General features: G+C 31.1%; 2 protein-coding genes across 3 annotated transcripts in view; both read left to right on the forward strand.

Moving 5' to 3' along the window:
• LOC141535524 (uncharacterized) overlaps nucleotides 1-8,299 on the forward strand; it is a 227,502-nt gene extending 219,203 nt beyond the window's left edge. For both annotated transcript variants that reach the window (XM_074255488.1, XM_074255489.1), the window contains one exon: nucleotides 2,861-8,299. In XM_074255488.1, the coding sequence (XP_074111589.1) occupies nucleotides 2,861-6,759 (3,899 nt within the window). In that variant the 3' untranslated portion in view covers nucleotides 6,760-8,299. The remainder of the gene's footprint in view (nucleotides 1-2,860) is intronic.
• Nucleotides 8,300-8,757: 458 nt separating this feature from the next.
• Nucleotides 8,758-12,198, forward strand: LOC141534704 (uncharacterized). Its single transcript, XM_074254232.1, has 4 exons — nucleotides 8,758-9,401; nucleotides 9,578-10,162; nucleotides 10,350-10,633; nucleotides 10,705-12,198. Exons 1-4 carry the CDS (start codon nucleotides 9,161-9,163, stop codon nucleotides 10,864-10,866), a joined length of 1,272 nt encoding a protein of 423 aa, XP_074110333.1. The 5' UTR covers nucleotides 8,758-9,160; the 3' UTR covers nucleotides 10,867-12,198.
• The last annotated feature ends 12,219 nt before the right edge of the window (nucleotides 12,199-24,417 follow it).

The following is a 24,417-nucleotide window of genomic DNA, read 5'->3' on the forward strand; positions in this document are numbered from 1 at the left end:
AAAAAAAATAATTCATAAGCAGTTACATCTCTTCACTGGCAGCCTTTCCTTGTATATGCTTTTATGACATCAGTAACGCAACATTACAGTTTGAAATTTTTAAAGAAATATTAATTTAAAAAATTGAACTAATTGCGGGAAGCCGAAAAATAGCCATAGATCAAGCGGCTCCTTCAAATGATTATTTTTTTTTATGTTTCCTAAATAACTCAGTTGTATTCAGCTCGTAACATATAATATCATTTTTCGGGAAATAGCATTAATTATGAAGTCTGGAATTTCGTTAGCAGACAGATTGAAAAGGTTTGACAAATAAACTACGTTATTTAGGCATTTAATTCACTAAATTCCGTGAACTCTCTCACACACACACACACACACACACACACACACACACACACACACACGCACACACACACACACACACACACTGACGCGCTAATTTGCAGCCATTAAGGTAAAAATCGTCACAATCGTATTTTCGGATCGCAGAACGTACGATCTGAAAAAAACATCACAGTGGAAATTCACCGCATTTAATAACTTGCCAATTTGTATCCCACATTAAAAAGTTTAAGAAGTTAGTAGTTCCCCTTTAATTTTTAAATATTTAATTCTTATGGCAATTCGACGTTTAGGAGTCTAAAACGACTACTATAATTTAGCGTTGACTTATTATGCAATCGCTGTAAAACCACAATGGTGCTACAGTGAAATCACGATTGAATCACATGAAACCATGATTGATCCGTGATGTAACCATGAGTTCGACCACAGTAGAACCATTATTGAATCACGATAAATCAAGTACAAAACCACGAACCAACCTGTGGTTCAATTACAGTAAAACTATTGTGGAACCACGGCATAGTCACAATTCCACTGTAAAACCGTAAGTGGAACCATGAAAGAACCACAATAGATGCTTGACTAACCCACTATAAGACCGCTGCTGAACCACGATGGAACCACAATATATCCACAGTTGATCTACTGTAATACCACTGTAGAACCACAAAAGATACACAGTTGATCCATCATGAAACCGCTGACGAACCACCATACATCCACGGTGGAACCACTGTGAAACCACAATAGATACACAGTTAATCCGCTATAAGACCACTATTGAACCACGGTGGAATCACAGTGCAACCACAGTTGATCCATTGTAAAACCGCTGTGGAACCACTATAGAACCACAACAGATACGCAATCAATCCACTATAAGACCACTGTTGAACCACGATAGATACGCAATTGATCCACTACGAAACCGCTGATGAACCACAATGGAAACACGGTGGCAAAACGGCACAAAACCACAATGGATCCACCATGGTTCCATTGTGACTCCACAATGATTCCACTATCACCGTGGATCCACCGTGGATCCACTGTGGTTCCTAGACTGCGAGGGAAGTGACATTATCAACTAATTTTCAAATTTATAGTTTATAAACGTTCGAGTTTAAAAATGGCTATTTCCCAGTAAACTTAAAAACATACTTAAATTAATAACCACGGTTGTATGTAATGACATATAGTTATATATGAATTATATGAAGTCATATATAGATTATATATGGTTCTATAGAATTATATATAATTTTTTTTGCCCGGGAGACTATATATGTAAAAGGCCAGATAAATCAAACAGAGTTTGGTAACTATGTAATTATTTCAATTTAAAATAAAATTGCTGTACATTTTAATGTAAAATTATGTCAAATGAAACTTTTCAAAATTATGTATAACTCTACGAAATCACAGAAGTCATTATATATAATTATATATGATTTATATATAATTATATATAAATCATATATAATTGGATATAGTTACATATAGTTATATGTAAAGTTTTTTACCTGGGTACATAATCATAGATAAATATATATGGTTAGGCAAATTCATTTTTTCCCGGGATGTTTTTACTCTAGCAAATAACGTATGCTACTAAATTATTACAATTGAATTAAAGTAAAAATACTACAAGAATCCATATAATATATTAAAAATCGGAAAATATTCAATAAGCTGTATCATCAATAATACGGGTTTAAAATGCATACAAATAATTACTCAATAATTTTTAAATGAATCGACAAGTAATCTTTGTAAGAAAATTCTGAAAAATTGGTCAGAGATCATTTTTTTAATGAGCATTTTATTGTATCTAATACTTTTGATAAAGCTATTTAATTTCAATTATCATATTTACTTTTTCAATTAATTGATGTCCCCTCCCCCTCACCAGCAGACTCGCTTCGTTCGCGCCGCAAAGTTCGAGGCAGGCATCAATTTCTTTTAATGCAATTTTTTCCGTACTTTCAACCAGACATAAAGAGAAATAGTATATATCACACCGCCAGAAAGTTTGAAAACCCTGAACTGCAGTGCAGGGATTTCATAGTGTTGGAATTTATAATAGAAGACACAGCGATAAGGTTTAATAATGAGTGAGAGTTTATTAACTGTTGTTTACAATAGTTTGAATAATATAAATGATTGAAAATAAGAAATATAAAGTATGGGTCACAATGTTATTACTAGGGAGGGATCCTTGGGACTAACTGTATTAGCAGTGGTCCTCTAGCTTGGGTCCGATAGGGTCATAAACCCCTTCCACAATGCTATGTACAGTATGACCTGTGACACTCTCTGTGGGGGTGGATGCCAGTATCGTTGCTATTCCAACACATATTTATTTCCTTGTAGTGTAATATACTATTACATGATAATAATTTACAAGCATTTCAATTTGTGATAACTGTTTACTTTGATTTTATTATTACTATTTCTTGCTTTTCCTCACAGTTTATTTGATTGTATTTTTTTCTTTTTTTTTTTTTTTCAGATGCTGAAGATAGTGAATCAGAATGTATAAAATCATTGGATAATAATTTAATTTCTCTTTCAATTGAACGAAAACAAAATGCTGACAGCGATAGTTCATCCACCGAACTTTGTGATGAACCTGAACATTTCAGTGATAGTGAAGATCAATCTTCCATAACAGATAATAATATAATATTCGACACTCGTAATGAATTACAATTGACTAAGGTTTCAATACAAAATCCTGTAACCGAAATAGTATCAAATCTCAAGTATGACTCATTAATCGATACACAAATTAATACTGAAAAAGAGCAATCAATGAAGAAGGAATATTCTTCATCTGTTAATGAAGTAACGGATGAGATTCAATTAAATTCTGCAAGTAATGATTTGGCTGATTCTAATACGTTAACTGGTAGAGGTATCTCACCGACAAAAGAAAATGATCATAGCGAAGTTTCAAAGTTAGTGGATAAACATTCAACGAGCCATCTGAAATCGTGTTCTGGAAATTCTATGAGAGATAACTTAGAATTAAATTCTCTTTTTCCGCATTCAAATAACATTATTGATCATTATTACACCATCATTAATGATACTGTTATATGTGAAAATGATAAAAATACCTATGAGAATTTGTTCGATGATATATTTATAAATGATGATACACAAGTTGATAACTTGTCAATTCCTTCTAATAATAATGCATTACATAGTAGTCTTTTGACTGAAAGTGTTATTTTATTACCCGATAAAAAATTGCGAAATGCACTTATTGATTATAACTTCATCGTGAAATCAAATGATGTTAAAGAACCGGTAAATGATTCTAGTACCAATAATGAAGCATTAACGTCATCAAATACTGTAAATAAAATAGATATGGTCAATGACTTAAAATTATCATCAAGTGAAATGACTGATGCTAGTAAAAAAATAAATACAATCTTAAAGGGAAAAGATACTTTAGAACATGAACAATTGGAGCTTGAAATGATATCCAACAATTTGTTAGGTTTAAACGACAATGCTAATTATAATCGTAATACAATTGATAAAAAATTTTGGAAACCTGATGACATGAAAAAATCTGACTCAAGTATATTTCATCAAATAGAAAATTTTCAAGCTAAAAGTGAATCAAACTTTCAACACACCAATTACCATTTCTTGAATGAAAGTGCACAATTTACTTTAACAGATTCAGACAGTGAATATTTAAAGTCTAATGTCAATTCAAAATCTTTCGAAAACATTTCAACACTGAAATTAAATAAGTATACTTCATCAAGTCTAATTGCCTCGGATTCTTCTATAAAAGCATTTAATCTTAATCCTATTGGAGTAATAATTGAAAGTAACTCTTTGGACGTTCCGATAAAAGAGAATTATACTGAAAATTTGTTCGATTCAAGGCTTCGATCGCCCGTAGTGACTAATGCTTTTGAGGATTCTGTTGATTGTAAGCTACAAAAAAATTTAGCTCATACTTCACCTAACGTAGTTCCCACTAGTTCACCTTTTTTTCCTATTTTGGACTTAGATGAGAAATCTCCTCTATCAAATCACATTGTTGAATATGAAAAAAATAGCTATCCTTCAAATAATGTTTCACCTGATAAATTACCTGAAAGTTTTACTGAACTGAATAAGTTCCATCAATGTCATGAAAATGAGATTTTTCCATTTCTCGCATCAATCAATATGAGACCGATAGTCAACTTACATGTTAATAATTTTTATTCAGAAAATACTAATGAAATTGAAGGAGTAAATTTGGAATCAGAATTTACAAATTTTGAAATAAAATCATGCAATGAAAAACTGAAAAATGAAGAATCGTGTGCAGCAAATTCTAATGAAGATGATTTAAATTTTGACGAACTTGCAAACCATATGTTTGAAAATAGAATCGTTGCATCACCCCAGAAATCTGACTATTATTTGACTGATTTAAATAGATTAAACTCTGATAAGAATTACTATTTATCATCTGACTCATGGAAATCAGATCGATCTAAACAAAACTTTTCTAATTTTAACAAAAAGCCCTGTGAATTAAAACTACACACTTCTACTCACGATTTATTAAAAGATAAAGAGATAGTAAATAGTATTTTTAAAAATTTAAATCCCAAAGAAACTCAATCATCAAAACTTAGAAATATTTGTAGTGCTAAAAACATTTCAACTGAGCAAAGTGATCTAAAAAACTTTGATCACCTTGCTCAAAATTCTCGCAATGGTTCAGAAAATCAGTATTTTAGCTATAAAAATGAAATTTTAAATCTGAATCTTTTCTCTGGTAATTCTAAAGAATTGGTCACCGATTTGAAAATTGATAAAAATCCAAAAAACGGTAGTATATTAACAGAGTATACGAAGGATAAAGAAAATGGTGAAAAAAATAGTGAATTAGACTGCAAACTAGGTGTTTGGACTAAAGTTAAACCTCGTAAAAAATATGTTAATGGACGCAGAAATAGCTGTGATAAAGCTTTCAAAATAATGCAAGAAAATTCAGCCATTCTTCATAAGATTCTTACTTGTCAAGCCAAAAAATGCTTACCAAACTTAGAAGAAATCACAAATGAAATCACGATAAGTCCGATCAATGAAGAAATATCAAAAATTTTTAGTCCTATATTAGAGCAAATAGAATTAAATGAACATGACATAAATGAAGAAGTCGAAAAAATTCATTTACATCATTTCAATCAAATTAATGATGGCAATGAATCTGAATATGATGCAAGTTATATTAAATATTTTAATCTCCCATTAAAAGATGATGGAATTTTTCATTGCCATAGAAATAAAGATAAAATGACGATGGCTCGTTACTCACCTTCAAAGGAAGACTTAGTTGATCATGAGATGAATGAAGAATTTTCAAAGCTTTCTCATAATTTACTGGAAAAATCGCCAAATACTACATGCTTTCTAGAAGAGTTCTCAACCAAAAAGTCCAATGGTGTCGGAATTATAGATATTTATAGCTATCCATCAAATGATTTTTTTCATGAATTTCCTAAAAGTTTAGACCACAAAGGAACTTATGATTTTTTCCATGAATTTCCTAGAAGTTTAGACCATAAAGATACTTACGATTTTTTGAAGTTAGCCAAAAATACTTCAAGAAAATTTTCAAAGTGTATCGATCAACTGGAAAAATATCACGTTCGATCCACGAGTCCTCAATCAGATGAGTTATCTCTGAAGAGTGATAGTGATATTCATTATGAATTGGAAAAATTAGATAAAATATCGTCACATATTTCTGTAAAATCGATACCCTTTAACATGATACAACAATCATTATCCTCCAAAACTGATCAAATAGAATCAGTTATAAATTCTGAAAATATAATTGCGGATGAATATGACAGAACTCATGATCTTTTATCTCCTCTCAACACGCATACTTCTTATAAGTATTTTAATGATGAATTATCCAAATCTCTTCCTTTCCAGCTTTCCTGCGATAAAATTTCGAATTCATTCAATAAATCATTAGAATCGAGTTGTGATTTGAACGATCAAAGTATAAAGTCTTCAAATAATTGGAAAATTGAAAACGAACATGAATTTTTACTAGAAGATTCGTATGCATTCCATGTACACTATGGAAACGAAAGCCCACATAGACATAGAACATGCGAAGAAATTTTTTCTGTACAACCACATGACAAAGAATTAAATACAAATCAAGAAATTTTCAAATATTCTAATGGATCTTTAGCTACATCAGATGACCGATTGAACAGCAATAAAAATAGATCGTTAGTTTCCTCAATAATTACACATCCAAGATATACACATAATGAATCTAATTTCTATTCAAAGAATTCTCCATTGACATCACCGATTGGATATTTGTATGAAGAATCACTTATGAGCGACTACAAAACTTAGTCGCCCATTTTCGTATGCTGATGCTGATTTAAAAACGAACTCTCATGCATTTGATCGTCATGCACTTTCTTTTGACTTACTTACATGCGAATTCTTACAAAAAGACAGTAGAAGTTATGAAAGCATGAATGTATTATAATCCGTAAAAAAAAATTAGGAAAACGGTTGATCCTGACGGCCATCCCTGCAACTTCCCGCTACTTTCGTAATTAAGCGCTCGATATTGCACTTATTATGTTTTTGAGCTCTTCCAGCTCAAAAATCTAATTTTCGTGTAGTTTTGAGCTCTCCGAGCTCAAAAGTTTGATAGGAGTTTATTAAATCAATATTTTTAGAATTTTCAAATCGTGATGACTTTTAAATGGATCAACCGATTTCCACGCGGTTGGCGGCATTCAACGCAGTTTCATCATCCTCATAAGTTATTTTCAGGTTTTAATTGATCAAACCGAAAATTTCAGAGTAACCCCGAAAAAACACTTTTTTCGGTTTTTTTCGACAACGATATCTCACTAACGAATCAACCGATTTTGTCCGGACTGACGGTAATCAACGTGGTTTTTTTATGTTAAGAGCTGATTAGTTTTGGGAATTTATCGGTAGAGCCGTTTAAAAGTTATTCCAAAAAAACTACGTTTCAAAAAATTTTCTTTTGTAGTTTTTTCACAATTTCTCAAAATCTACTAGTCCGAATGGGTTCAAATTTTCAGGAAATCTAAGTTTGGTTAAGCCCTTTCGAATGGCACTAACCGCGATGAAATCGGTCAAGCCGTTCAAAAGTTATAAAAGGGTTACTTACTTACTTACTGACTTACTTACTCACACACACACACACACACACACACACACACACACACACACACACACACACACACACACACACACACACACACACACACATACGCGCGCGCGCGCGGACATCATCGCGGGAATAGTCAGGGAAGCTTCCTAGGACCTCAAAACGTCAAGATCTAATGAGAACTCGATTTTCGAAAAACGGGGTGAAACCAATAACTTCCCGATTTTTGAAAATTTTCAATTTTCTTAGCGGGAAGTTAAAAATCTTGAGTTTCATTATTAATTTGCGTAAGACGTATTTAAGATTATCTCAAATATTCAGTTATATATATATATATATATATATATATATATATATATATATATATATATATATATATATATATATATTAGGGTGATTCAAAAAAAAAGAATATTTTTTTTTTCGTTTGGTACTCTGAAAAATAGGTTCCTAGACACCTCTAAGAAAGCCTCTCCAAGCATGAGTTCTTAATTGTAACGGGAAGGTCCTCCTTCTTACAGTTTTCTATTTTTTCTTATTATCAGATAGAAAAATTTATATCTCGCTTCCAACTACTTGAAAAAATATCTTGTTCCTTAGATTTTGTAGGAAATTGAATGCTCTACAAAAAAGGTCTCTTACGATTTTTTCGTAAACCCAACCGTTTAAAAGATATTAACGGTTAAAGTTTGATTATTTTTGGGAAAATTTTTTATTTCTTATGAATTTTATAACTCAATGAAAAAAATCATTATGAATGATAAAACTCATAGTTTTGTAGGAAATTTACTGCTCTATAAAAATGGTCTCTTATGATTTTTCGATCAAGTTGAGCGTTTACGAGATATTCATCGTCAAACATCAATGCATATCAATTTTTCTAGTTTTTGATCAATAATTCGAAAAATTTCAATTTATTCTGTGAGTTTCAAGGAAATTTAGACAAATTGGAGTTTTTATTATAAAAGCAACTCCTATAGATGTTTTCTGTTCAAAAATTCATTTGAAAGTTTTTATTCTAATAATATTTTTTTAATTTTATCTTTAATAATTTAAAATCTTAATCGCGTTGTCATTTATTATTATGAAATTTGTTCAGTGCGTATTTTTAAATTGTTTTTCACAAAATATACATAAAATTTTCGTTCGAGGGGATTTTTGTTTTGAATTCCATTTCTTCTTCTGTTTGTCTTCTGAAACTAACGCCATCTATGTTTTTACTCTCAACTATCTTCAGTATCTACCCATTTAATACCGTATTTTCAGTGTTCCTAAAACTGATCATCTTGAATACGTAATAAAATAATTCATTTTAAATAAGTCTTATAATCATCACATAAATTTATTTATCATCAATTAACCTACAATGAATAAAGAAATACGTTTTATCGGAATACCTCTACAAAGAATTTCGGAACGTAAGTTACCAAAAGTGAAAGAGGTTATGCGTGTGTTTTTCTACCAACTTAAAATTTTAAAGTATTCAATCAAACAAAGTGCTAAAAATTCAGTTGACCAAGTTATTGAACTGTGGAGAAAAAATCAGATTCCAACTAGTGGAGCTCCTAATGCAGTCAAAAAATTTCTTCGCTATCACAGTCAATGGTTAAAATTACAAAAAATTTCGATAAAAAGAATTCAGCGCAAAACCAAAAGGAAATGAAATTTCAGACTGATCTTGAACAATTATTCGACATTGTGAGCGAAAAATCCTTAAAAGTGCTTGATGATAATATTAGAAAGTTGTATTTGGATCAAAAATTCGGTACCCATAAAGAGATTCTTTCTAATAATGTACCTGTATCAAACTTAACCACAACTATGATGGGAATAGATGAGAGTAGTAAGTATCTGAGATATTTAATTATTATAAAGTCAGGTAGTAGTGTAACTTTTCATAGATGACTAGATGACATTTGACTAGACAATTTTTGGAGTCCTTTCTTAATTATTTGTCATCAAAATGAATAAATTCTATACATTTTCTTCGTTTAATTTATAAAACAGATCTTATTCCAGACTTAGATCAACCGTCTACCAGTCATGCGATTGTTCCAAGTGAAAAATCAGAGTCGTTCTCTACGTATACATTAAGTGGAGTTACAAATTTTGGATCTGATTCAGAGTATGAACCTCCAATTCCGACAAAACGAGCAAAACTTGATGTCTTAACTCCTGAAGTCATTTTTGGACTCGACCGAGCTAATGTCAGCAGTAGAAATGCGATGTTTATTATTGCACCGGTTTTACTAGCAGTAGGTATTAAAATTGAAGATACAACGCTCAGTTATAGTTCAATTCAACGAGCTCGTATGCTTCAAAGAGAAGACATTGCTAAAGGACTTAATGACAACTTTAAGACACACGATAAATACGTTGTGCATTGGGACGGAAAAATGCTGAATGACCTTGTTGGATCAAAATCTGTGGAACGGCTACCAGTTATTTTAACTGCATTTGGTACCGAACAATTACTTGGGGTTCCAAAAATGAATTCTGGGACGGCAGACAATCAAACATCAGCCATTTTATCGACATTGAGTGAATGGGGTATTACTAATTATGTTAAGGCGATGTGTTTTGACACGACGGCAGTTAATACAGGTAACTTATCAATGATAATTTAATCTAAAAAATATTTAATTATTAACGTTCTAGTTTAATTTTTATTGCTTACTGAATTTCACTTTTGAAATTATTGAGAATTATTTACTCATTTGGATTTTAAATATAATCTACAATTTGTTGAAAATATTAAATTTAACGATAGTTATCTATTTTCTTTATACAGGAATTCATAACGGTACATGTAAGGCAATTGAAAAGACTTTGGGAAGAGAGTTAATCTGGTTACCATGTCGTCACCACATTTTTGAGATCATATTGAGAAGTGCATTTGAAGTATATTGGCCTGTGTCATCTGGGCCAAACGTACCAATGTTCGGAAGATTTAAAAAATCATGGGATGAAATAAATAAAACTAATTATAAATCTGGAATTGAAGATACTGTTGTTGCTGATATCATTTTGGATAAAAAAAATAAAATATCTAGTTTAATTGCACAATCCTTACAGGTATGATTTAACTGCGATTTTAAGAAAAAAAATTTTCTTGTTTCTGACAAATTTTTAATTGTTTTTGATAGTTACTACAACCCCGAGATGACTATAAAGAATTGTTGGAATTGTCGTTGATTTTCCTTGGAGAAATGCCTCAAGAAGAAATTTTTTTCAAACGTCCTGGTGCAATTCATCATGCTAGGTGGATGGCGAAGGCAATTTACAGTTTAAAAATGTTTCTATTGTGACCCAGATGTCGGAAAAAGGGTCTAGAGTAGGGAAGAGGGACCGAGTCGGCGAGAGAGGGCCGATGGCTAGTACGGGACAGCTGAGGAGTAGGGCGCGGAAGAAGGGACCAGGAGGGGAACAACGACAGCTACCTACTCTTCATTACTCATGTTTGCCTGATACTTCGACGGGCGTATTTTCTGGCTAAATTATTATTTAACATTGTAAATAATTCATTTTCTTGATTTAAGTTGTTGTTTACGAGTGCAGTATTATTATTTTAATAATTATTACTATTGAAAAGTATTATTCACTAAAGACGTGTGAAAATATTTAGTTATTTAATTTAGTTTTGAATATTCAGAAATATATTTTTTTTAGTTAATATCGTTTTGTTCAAAACAATTAATGTTTAATAGTTCAGATGAGTTAATAATTAGTTAATCATAAAGTATGAGTTTGTCTGCGATGATTATTATTTGTGATTATATTATTTTGTTTGTTTAAAAATTTATTGAAAGAAAATTAATGTAATTTAATTTTGGAAACAAATTATGGTAAATTTCAATTTATAAATTATTCTAAGTCCCGAGCAAATTTTAGTATGGGAATGTATTCTGTTGAATTTGTATGTAATCTGTTGATATTTGATTCCCAAAACTCTGAATTTGACGATACGAATGAATATAAAATGAGGGAATTGCCAATTAAATTGCTAGTTTGTAAATAACGTGTAGAGGGCAAAAACGATTATTCTGGTTCGCTGTAAGTGACTTTTGGAAAAACTGATAAAAGCAAAAATTGGCGATCGGAAAGGCGAGTCTTGTGACAGAGTGTTATTGCGGGAATATTCTTCTACCAATAACAACTGGAGGGACATTACCTTGGTTCGTCTAGAACACTGGTAAGTACCTTTTGAACTCTCAACAAGATTTGACTTCCCGGATTTTTGACCCTCTGTCGAAAATCCGGTAGGTATTCACAGACCGTGTAGGTGGGAGCGGAGAGGATACTCTCCATCCGCTCTCAGGGTAGAGTTTTAGGCCCAGGGGTGATGGCTAGTCTCCTGGAAGGTGGGTAACCAGTTTTTGGAGTTGTAGTTCGCGATTTGGACGCTCACGGGAGCCAGAATGTGTGCGAGTTTGTCTGGTACAAACCAGTTTTGATCGAGCCTAGATACGCGTGCGTTGACCGACGTCATGAAGTCATTTTTTTGTATTCTTGTCGTTTAGATTTAGTTTGCTGAGGTTTGATATAACCTAAAAATTTTGTATTACGAGAGTTTATTTTGTTTTGTAACCGTTTGAGACGATGTTGGTAAATAAATGATTTATTTTGTTTCTATATCATAACCTGTTTGATATTTTGAGTTACTTATTTAGACGTAGTTATTATTTACTTATTTAACTGAAAGTTCGTTTGGTTTTATTTTGGATCGTGTTTTGTTGTTCAACCCCCCTTTTACCCTGGACTCCGGCGAGCTTCAGATCTGAGCGAGGGGGCTTTTTGTGTCGCAGTATCGTTCAGAATTGTTCGGCGTTTATTCTTCAAGAGTATAAACCCACCAAAAATTACCCGTTACACTATTCAGAAATGAATTTAAACTTTCTAATAAAGAATTGGACGGTCTTCGGCAAATTTGTATATTTATAGTTACACTGTATTTAAAAGCTTGGTTTTCATCAACTTCTGCAACAACTGCTGCTAATCATGACTTGCAGTTTTTGAAAAATTTATTCGAGTACAAAAATATCAATTCATTGATTTCTTCAGCAACTTGTGAAAAAATGATTTTGCATTTATGGTATTTAAGTGATGAACTTGCCATTTTATCATTATTTGACGATACCGTTTCATTGGAAGTAAAAAAATATTGTTGGAGCTGTTAATACTCGTAACGGTACAGATTCTAAAGCTAAAAATTTATAATTGATAAAAACGATTTAAATTCATTAACGCAAAAAGTCTGAGTGACTTTGTTTCTAAAAAGTCTTTAAATCTCTTTAAAATCTTTGATTTACCATATGACTTCCTTGATAAAGATATTGAATCGTGGCCTACTAATGACAGTTACATTGAAAATAAAGAATACTTTAACCAATTGAAAGTTGTTAATGATTCAGCAGAACGAGCTGTTGCATTAGTTAGTGAGTATAATCAATGCTTGACAAAAATGAAGAGCAATTCCAATACTTATTGCAAATTATCAAAGAACATCGAAAAAACTACCCAAACTGCAATAGAGGAAATTATTTACAGTAAAAGTGTACCGTTATGTTGAAAATATTGAAAATTATATGGCAGTTGATAATTAAATAAATAAATTCTTCGATAAAAAAGTGAAACACATGTGAAACACACTAAATTGAATTATATATTTAAAAAAATGCACTAATTTTTTGTTTTAATGTAATCAAACATGTCCAAGACTAAAAAAACTAATTAAAAAAATAGTTCATAACATATTTCTATTCATAGAAACTCAAATTTGTCTAAATTTCCTTGAAACTCACAGAATAAATTGAAATTTTTCGAATTATTGATCAAAAACTAGAAAAATTGATATGCATTGATGTTTGACGATGAATATCTCGTAAACGCTCAACTTGATCGAAAAATCATAAGAGACCATTTTTATAGAGCAGTAAATTTCCTACAAAACTATGAGTTTCATCATTCATAATGATTTTTTTCATTGAGTTATAAAATTCATAAGAAATAAAAAATTTTCCCAAAAATAATCAAACTTTAACCGTTAATATCTTTTAAACGGTTGGGTTTACGAAAAAATCGTAAAGAGACCTTTTTTGTAGAGCATTCAATTTCCTACAAAATCTAAGGAACAAGATATTTTTTCAAGTAGTTGGAAGCGAGATATAAATTTTTCTATCTGATAATAAGAAAAAATAGAAAACTGTAAGAAGGAGGACCTTCCCGTTACAATTAAGAACTCATGCTTGGAGAGGATTTCTTAGAGGTGTCTAGGAACCTATTTTTCAGAGTACCAAACGAAAAAAAAAATATTCTTTTTTTTTTAATCACCCTAATATATATATACTATTAGGCTGGTCGTTAAAAATTAAATTATTTCAGACGCCCAAAAAAATCCTTCCTTTTGACGAAAAACTACGGAAAAAATTTTGCCTTTTTGATTTTTAATAAAAATAACACGTGCTGGCGGCCAATTTAAGTTCATTTTTCGATAAAATTATAGTTTTTTGGAATATTTGTTACATTATTTAAATTTTGATAAAAAATCATGAAAATATGCTTATAGGAAATCAAATTCTCTACAAAAGAGTTTCTTTTGTTTTTAGATGAAGTTCATATCCATCGAGATAATCTCATTGGTAAACTTATTAACTTTATTAAATCATTTATTTTAGCACTAAAAACTTTATTTTTCTTGAAATATGAACACTTCTATTAAAATATCTTGAATAACATATATATTTTTGATATTTTGACATAAGTAAATGATTTTTCATTGAATGATTTTCAAATAAAATCTCTGTCGGAAAGTTATCTACAATGAATTTGTAATCGATGTCGATATTTTCCTAAATCATCGACACTTCTAAAAATCTATTGAATGGTAGACGTTGCCCAAGCATGTTTGGTTTAATTCGTTTAATTTGTTATTACTGTACTCTTTAATACATATTGACTTTAATGTGTTCACATATCACTCATTTCTGTGCTCTAAATTTAGTTTTTTATTTGTATTGAGATATTGAAATATTTGATTGTGTCGATCGCAAGAGAAACAATGTCAAATGTAATTGCTACAGTGTAAGATTCGTTCGCATTTGTGAGGTTATACATGAAAATAAAGCCCAAGTTTGCCAAAAAGTTCTTCAGTAAAAGGAATCACCCAAACGAATAAAGAGGAAGCTTTTTCATCATCTCTTAAAAACTTATTCGATATTGCGCATAATGATGCTTTAAATATGATCGATGTTAAGATCAAAAATTTTTTATTAAGTCAACGTAAGCCTTGTCGTGTTGCATACATCGATGAGGTTGGAGATCCAATTTCCGGTAAATATTGAAACAATTTCTGTATTCTACAGGGTGTCTCTGAAGTGGCGGGAGTAATTGTTGGGGTCGATAGAGAAAAAAATACTGAATCGAAAGTTCCTGAGCCAAAAATTTTTTTGGGCCATAGAATTTGAGTTATGAATTAAAAACGATAGCCAATCAGAAGCGCGCTATTCGAGAAATGAAAATGAGCGGGGAAGTAGAGGAGACGCGAGAGTGAGATGCTGCAATAGCAGCTTACTCGCTCACACAAAGCCGAGCATGAGAGGGGATTGTGACGCTATGAGCCGAGTACGTAAGTGTGAATGAGTGGATGTATGAGGTCGCAAGCGGACGGCTTAATGTATGAGTGTGTGTCCGTGTATCGCAGCATTATTGGAGGCGTTGTAACGCTGAATTAAAGCTAACCGGGTACTCTAAGACAGAGGAAAAAAATTTTAATTTTTATTTTTATTCGAAAAAATTTAATAAAAAAAAATAAAAAGGCCCAAGATTTAACCAGACCCACAGAAACGGAGAGTAAATTTTTAATTCTCATTTATTTTGCTGGGGATTATTTTCAAATACAAAAAAAAAAAAGGCTAAGATTCAACTGGAATCCAAAAAGAGATGGATGAAAAAATTTTATTTTTATTTTTAATCAGCAAAATTATTTTTCTTTAAAAAAGAGCCCAATCTCGACTGGAGCAAGAAAAAATGATTGAAAAATTTTATTATTAATTTTCAATCAACAAAATTATTATAAAAAAATAAATGGGCCCAAGTCTCAACCGGACCCAAACAAACGGATAAAAATTTTTATTACTTACTTAATTTGCTGGAAATTATCTTTAAAAACGAAAAAAATGCCCAAGACTCGATCGGATCAAAAAAATAACAGTACAAAAATTTTTCCTTATTTTCAATCAGCAAAATTGTTTCTTTTAAAAAAGGCCCAATCTCGACTGGAGCAAAAAAATGATTAAAAAATTTTATTATTAATTTTCAATCAACAAAATTATTTAAAAAAAAAAATAGTCCGCAGACTCAACCGGACCCAAACAAACAGATAGATAGTTTTAATTACTTATTTATTTTGATGGGAATTATTTTAAAAACGAAGAAAATCGCCCAAGACTCGACCGGACCCAAAAAAAAAAAAATAAATTGAAAAATTTTGTTTTCATTTTCAATCAGCCAAATTAATTTCTTTTCGAAACAAGGCCCAATCTCAAACAGACTAAGAGAAACTAATTAAAAAATTTTATTTTTATTATTAATCAAATATTATTTAAAAAAGAAAATAAGCCACAGACTTAACCGGACTTAAACAAACGGATAGAAAATTTTTATTACTTACTTAATTTGCTGGAAATTATCTTTAAAAACGAAAAAATGCCCAAGACTCCATCAGACCGAAAGGGAGATGAATAAAAAAATTTTACTATTCATTTTTAATCATCATAATTAACTTTTTTATAATAAAAGGCTCAATTTCGACCGGACCCAGAAAAAATGATCCAAAAATTTTATTTTTATTGTTGATCATCAAAACTAATTAAAAAAACAAATGAGGCCCTAGACTCAACTGGACCCAAACAAACGGATAAATAATTTTTATTACTTATTTATTTTGCAGGAAATTATTTTTGAAAACGATAAAAATGCCCTAGACTCGACCAGACCCGAAATAAAATAAATTGAAAATCTTTGTTTTTCTATTTTTAATCAGCAAAATTATTTTCCTTTGAAAAAGGGCCTGATCTCGACTGGAGCAAGAAAAAATAATTGAAAAGTTTTATAATGAATTTTTAATCAACAAAATTTTTTAAAAAAGAAAATAGGCCCCAGACTTAACTGGACCCAAACAAACGGAAAGAAAACTTTTATTCCTGTTTTTTTGTTGGGAATTATTTTTCGAAACAAAAAAATTGCCCAAGACTCGACCGGACCCGAAAAAGATAAATCGAAAAATTTTATTTCTAAATATTAATTAACTAAATTATTAAGAAAAAAAAAAATAGACCCAAGACGCAGCAGGACCCAAATAAACGGATAGAAATTTTTTATTACTTGATCACCAAGATTAATTTTCCTTGAAAAGAAAGGCCCAATCTCAAACAGACTTCGAATAACTGATTGAAAAATTTTATTATCAATTATTAATTAACAACATTATTCTTAAAAAAAAATTAATAGGCCCCAGACTCAATCGGACCCAAACAAACGGATCGAAAACTTTTATTTCCCATTCATTTTGCTAGGAATTATTTTTAAAAACGAAAAAATGCCCAAGACTCGACCAGAGCCAAGAATAGAAGAATGTAAAAAAATTTATTTTCTCTTTTCAATAACAAACAAAAATTTATTGAACAAAAATCAGCCTAATCTTGACAAGACGATAAAAAACTGATTGAAAAAATTTATTATCAATTATTAATTGACAAAATTATTTCAAAAAAGAAAATAGGCCCCAGACTCAACCGGACCAAAACGAACAGATAGAAAATTTTTATTACTTATTTCTTATGCTCGGAATAATTTTTGAAAACAGAAGGAATTGCCCAAGACTCAACCGGACCCAACCAAACGGATGGAAAACTTTCATTTCTCATTTATTTTGCTGGGAATTATTCTGTAAAATAATTTTTCAATTAATCGTCAGGTAAAATGTCAAAAAATAAATTAAAACAAACATTGAACTCAAGTCCCAATAATTTTGATATTTTAATTAAAATTATTTTTTAATTAATTGACAGGTAAAATGTCAAATAAGGAATTGAAAAAAAAATCGCTCTCGAGTCCTGATAATTTTGATATTTTTATTAAAATTATTTATCAGTTAATTAACAGGTAAAATGTCAACTAATAAATTAAAAAAAAATTGAACTCAAGTCCGAATAATTTTGATATTTTAATTGAAATTATTTATCAGTTAATTGACAGGTAAAATGTGTAAAAAAATATACTAAAAAAATCGCTCTCGAGTCCTGATAATTTTGATATTATTATTAAAATTATTAATCACTTAATCAACAAGCGAAATGTCAAATGATAAATTAAAAAAAAATTGAACTCAAGTCCGAATAATTTTGATATTTTTAATAGAATTATCTATCAGTGAATTAACAGGTAGAATGTCAAATTATAAATTAAGAAAAAAATTGAACTCAAGTCCGAATAATTTTGATATTTTTATTAGAATTATCTATCAGTGAATTAACAGGTAGAGTGTCAAATTATAAATTAAGAAAAAAATTGAACTCAAGTCCGAATAATTTTGATATTTTTATTAGAATTATCTATCGGTGAATTAACAGGTAGAATGTCAAATTATAAATTAAGAAAAAAATTGAACTCAAGTCCGAACAATTTTGATATTTTTATAAAAATTATTTTTTAATTAATTGACAGGTAAATAAATAATAAATTAAAAAAAAAAATTGAACTCAGGTCCTGATAATTTTGATATTTTAATTAAAGTTGTTTATCAATCAATTGACTGTTAAAATCCTGAATAATAAATTAAAAATAAATCGCACTCATGTTCTCATAATTTTGATCTTATAATTGAAATAAATTTCTAATGAATTGACGGGTAAAATCCCAAGTATCAAATTAAGTAGTAATCGCACCCAAGCCCTGATAATTTTGATATTTTAATTTAAATTATTTATCACTTAATTGATAGGTAAAATGTCAAATGATAAATTAACAAAACATTGAATTCAAGTCCTTATAATTTTGATATTTCAATTTAAATATTCTTTTTATTCACTGACAGGTAAAATGTCGAAGAAAATATGAAAAAGAAATGGCATTCACGTTTTAGTAATTTTGATATTTTAGTTTCCCTTTTTCTTAGCAAAGAAATCATTTCAAAAAAATCTACAGGTGTTTCGGCAGTTCAAGGATAACTTTACTTTAATGTTATTAGTTTGCATTCACATCATTACACTTTACTCCTTTTATTAAGCAATTAAGATTCCAGTTGAATCTTAGCCTTTTTTTTTTTTTTGTATTTGAAAATAATCCCCAGCAAAATAAATGAGAATTAAAAATTTACTCTCCGTTTCTGTGGGTCTGGTTAAATCTTGGGCCTTTTTATTTTTTTATTAAATTTTTTCGAATAAAAATAAAAATTAAAATTTTTCCTCTGTCTTAGAGTACCCGGTTAGCTTTAATTCAGCGTTACAACGCCTCCAATAATGCTGCGATACACGGACACACACTCATACATTAAGCCGTCCGCTTGCGACCTCATACATCCACTCATTCACACTTACGTACTCGGCTCATAGCGTCACAATCCCCTCTCATGCTCGGCTTTGTGTGAGCGAGTAAGCTGCTATTGCAGCATCTCACTCTCGCGTCTCCTCTACTTCCCCGCTCATTTTCATTTCTCGAATAGCGCGCTTCTGATTGGCTATCGTTTTTAATTCATAACTCAAATTCTATGGCCCAAAAAAATTTTTGGCTCAGGAACTTTCGATTCAGTATTTTTTTCTCTATCGACCCCAACAATTACTCCCGCCACTTCAGAGACACCCTGTATAGTTTATATTTTGGAATTATAACTTTTGTTTTCATTTTTTTTTTTTTGGAAAGTTCTGAACCTAGTTCACAAATTGAGTCATCAGAAACAAACTCTTTCAGTCAACGAAGCCTTCAGAGAGATCCCAGTTTTGTATTGGAATTAAATAAATCACCACCATCGAAAAAACCTCGAGGAACAATCGATATTTTTACTCCAAAACTATGCACAATGTTGGATAAATGTAAAATCAGCGATCGGAATGCGACGGGTTTATTGATTAGTTTTCTTGAAGCTGTTAAGATAGATGCTAGCCAATACATTGTTAATAGAACTTCAATAAAACAGAAACGCGAAAAGTTTCGAGAGGACAGAACCGCGGAAATTCAACATAGATTTAAAAATACAGAATTTAGTAGATTAATTATCTACTGGGACGGCGAACATTTACCTGACATCACTGGTAGAAACTTCATAGAGCTTCTTCCCATTATAATTTCTGCAGAAAAAGAAACTAAAATACTATCGATACCCAAACTCGAAAATTCCACTGGTCGCGCAATGGCTGATGCAATTTTTGATGCTCTGTAAGAATACGGGATTAGTGAAATCGTAGTTGGTTTGTGCTGTGATACTACAGCTTCAAATACAGGACAATTTAACCGTGCAGCAGTGTTGATTGAACAAGCAGTGGAATGAGATCTTCTTCTATTACCATGTCGACACCATATATTGGAAGTTGTACTGAAAGCTGTATTCGATTGTCGAATTTCCAATTCTTCTGGACCGAATGTGCCTTTATTTGTAAGGTTCAGGAAAGAATGGGATGAGTCGGACCTTACAAAATGTGAATCTGGAATAAACGATCCGATAATCTATAATATTCTCGAAAATGATATTCTCGATATTTGTGAATTTTCAGAAACACAATTGACTTTGAATCACGACAGAGACGATTATTTAGAATTATTAAAGTTGACATTGATATTCATTGGAGTAGTACCCGATAATGTTGTGTTTCGTGTTCCTGGAGCTATGCATCAAGCAAGGTGGATGGCCAAGGAAACTTACTCTCTCAAAATTTTTCTTTTGCGATCGACGTTTAAGCTGACTTCGAATGAACAAAAAGGTCTTGGTATAATTTGTGTTTTTATTGTAAAAATATATGTGAAGATAAGGTTTATGGCATCATTAATCAAAGCTCCCAATTGTGATTTTTAATTGATACAATCGATTTACAACTTCCAATCAATCGACAAAAAACTATCATCTACTGCTTTGAAAAAAATTTTGAATCATTTATGGTATCTCACTCCAGAAAAATGTTTAATGGCACTATTCGATGACAGTATTGATGAAGAAACGAAAAAAAAAATGGTCCAAAAATTATTCGATAATAACGATTATGATTCTTCAGATGACAGTCAAATCTATAATTCGAAAAAAAAAGTAATAGCTGAAAAAGATGTACCGAAATTATTCGACCATGGATTAGAACAGTTCGTTGATCATTCATCAATTAATTTCTATCTTAAACTGGGTTTGGATACTAGTTAGCTGAAAGATGATAGTGAGAACTGGCAAGAAAATATAAGTTATCAGATCTGTTTGAACGCTGTAAATAATTTATCTGTTGTGAACGATGTTGCTGAACACGGTGTGAAATTAATGCAAGAATACAATGATTTGGTTATGAAAGATGAAAATCAGAAGCAATTTGTGATTCAAATTTTGGATGATTACCGAGCTCGAAACATAAAAAATACAAAAGAAAGCAAACGTAGACCTTGGAATTAATAAATCAGTCTATTAGATGTAAATTTGAACTTTTTTTTTTAAAATGGATAGATAATATCAAATATAACTTGGTAGTCATTAACTTAATCTCTATAAATGAATAATTGTATATAAAATTTACTAAATTGTTCATATTTCAAGAAAAATAAAGTTTTTAGTGCTAAAATAAATGATTTAATAAAGTTAATAAGTTTACCAATGAGATTATCTCGATGGATATGAACTTCATCTAAAAACAAAAGAAACTCTTTTGTAGAGAATTTGATTTTCTATAAGCATATTTTCATGATTTTTTATCAAAATTTAAATAATGTAACAAATATTCCAAAAAACTATAATTTTATCGAAAAATGAACTTAAATTGGCCGCCGGCACGTGTTATTTTTGTTAAAAATCAAAAAGGCAAAATTTTTTCCGTAGTTTTTCGTCAAAAGGAAGGATTTTTTTGGGCGTCTGAAATAATTTAATTTTTAACGACCAGCCTAATAGTATATATATATATATATATATATATGTCGGAGATGACAATAGCCGGGTTTTTACAAGGGAACGTTGGAAAATCCCAAGCATTTTAGTTTATAACTAGAAATAAACTTTAGCATTTTAATTTTTATGATTTAATCCCTTAAGGAAAGTTTAGTAAGACTCTCTCGGAGCCTTTTATGACGGTCAACTTGGGTTGGAAAGACCACATGTGCGGGTCTAACGTAGCCACGATCGAAGGGACAGCAATACCAAAAAGACGAGACATTTTTAGAATTTGCAGTACGTAGCTTGTGTATTTTTTTATTTTAAAAGTAATTACTTGAAGGAGCTACAGATAGAAAACAGTTTCTGGTAATAGGCAGTTCTTCCTGAACAGTACACGAGAACGGGCTGCTGCTCTTCCGATCGTGGATTCGTTTTCCGACTTAAGTCTCTGATCATTCCTAACGTCAACGTTAATAATATTGTAATTACTTTGATATTGTTTATATTAACCCCGTTTGTCAAACTACAATTGTTTGTATCTAGTAATAATAGTAATAATCATAGTGTAGTGATTCTTTGTTATTGTACGTTATTAATAAGTGATTGTTGATATAAGTGACTATAGTTACATACTGTTAAATTGTATTACCTGTGACGTTGTACCATTAAATTCACAATAAAATGTCCAACAATAATAATGGCAGCGAGAGTTCATCTCAACCCAACGCTAATCCGACATATATATATGTATACACTTGGACAGTCATGGTTGAACAAACATTATCAATAATCATATGTCTGATCAAGTATAATCATGCTTTTTGTTGATTGAATAATATTGAGACATGATTATCCATAAGCCAGCATAATTATGTCATTATGAAAAAAAGTAATTCCTCGTGTATTTGTGCACATATATACAAAGTGAAACGTCTTCACGATATTTTTTATTTTATTTTATATTTATAAGAAAACAGGTTAAATGAGGCTTAATGAGGCGGTTAATAGGTTTCGAACCATAATTTCAATCAATTTCAAATTTTGAACGATTAATTGAGTACCCCTCGTTAGAGTGTTGGAGCCTTTGATATTTAACTACGAAGTAGTCAATGTTTTTCAAACGCGATTTTCTCGAAACGACTTTTTTCACATTTGTGTACATTCTAGCTAAAAAATTTTTGAATCGATCATCTTTAAATTTACTAGATAGTTTCGTTATATAAATACGCTCTGTGTAAACTCAATTGGAACATTGTCATTGTTTAAAGTATTCTTTAATTGTAAAAAAAATTAAGAAAACGGTTGACCCTGAAGGTCATCTCTGCAGCTTCCGGCTAATTCCATACCTAGACGCTTAAAATTGCCTTTATGATGTTTTTGAGCTCTTTGAGCACACACACACACACACACACACACACACACACACACACACACACACACACACACACACACACACACACACACACACACACACACACACACACACACACACACACACACACACACACACACACACACACACACACACACACACACAAATAAATCGCTCAAGATACCACCACTTTTGTGGCTGCAAAATAATTTAATTGAAGTTTAGTAAACAATTATTAATTATTTAAATATATTGTGTTGACTAATAAATAATAATAATCGTATCACTTTGATCTAGTTATTTTTAGTATATTGTATTCCCCTTTGAATTCACAATTGGTGACCCCGACGTGATCAAAGTAATCAAAAAGTGGTTATACACGGCATCTCACCAAAAACAATACAGTGAAATATACCGTCATGCAATTAATTACATTGCAATCTACAAGTTATAAAATTAAGAACTATAAAAAAAAGACAACAAAATTGGGTGTTGATTGTTTACTGAAGTAGAAACCAGAGGACCCCAAAAAAAAATTATTGGGATATGATACGACGCCAAAGATAACCCCGCCTACGACAACATCACTATTCTCATCCTGGACAACACAAGTTCCGCAGAGATCATTAAGAGCCTGAAAATAGACGACAAACAAAAGAACAACACCACCACGGACACAAAACTAAAAAGCCAACTACCAACAGGAAACCATTCGGTAACATACCCATTTAATCCGCCTCTATAAAGCAGCATGTTGCATCCTGACCAACAATACAACGTAGCACGACCAACGCTACCAGCTTTCTGCAAAACTCGTTCTGATCACTGGTTTGCGATGGCGGAAGCGGAATTCTTTACCTGTAACATCCACGAAGATCGAATCAAGTAATTCACGGTTATCAAGGCCTTGGATTCTGAGACGATTGAGCAGCTACCTGACTTGGTTTAACAAGAACTAGCGACAGATAAGTATTAAACTCTCAAAAAAACTGTAATTGTATGACTTTCTGACTCTAGGCAGAAGCAGGTTAAAAAATTATTACGAAAAGTCAAGCTCGTCGGTTAACAACCGACCCAATTTCTCCAACAAATGTGAGAACTAGCTAATAGATCCTGCAACAATTTTGGTTCGAGCGGCTTCCAGCACGCATACAACTGCATTTGATAACCTCGAACACACTACCACTTGACGCAATTGCCGAGTTCGCTGATCAGTTTTGCGATATGTCGCCGAAAACCCATGTAATGGCTATGTCAGATGAAAATTACACTTCTAATCCTCTGCTTGCACATAGGCAACTGCAGAAAATGCAATAGTCGATCGACCATAGAAGGTCAAATGATATCAATGAGTTTAGAACTTAGCAACACAACACA

The sequence above is a fragment of the Cotesia typhae genome, unplaced genomic scaffold (assembly GCF_013202065.1).
Source record: "Cotesia typhae breed Kobodo isofemale line unplaced genomic scaffold, CoteBio_Ctyphae scaffold_13, whole genome shotgun sequence".
NCBI lineage: Eukaryota > Metazoa > Arthropoda > Insecta > Hymenoptera > Braconidae > Cotesia > Cotesia typhae.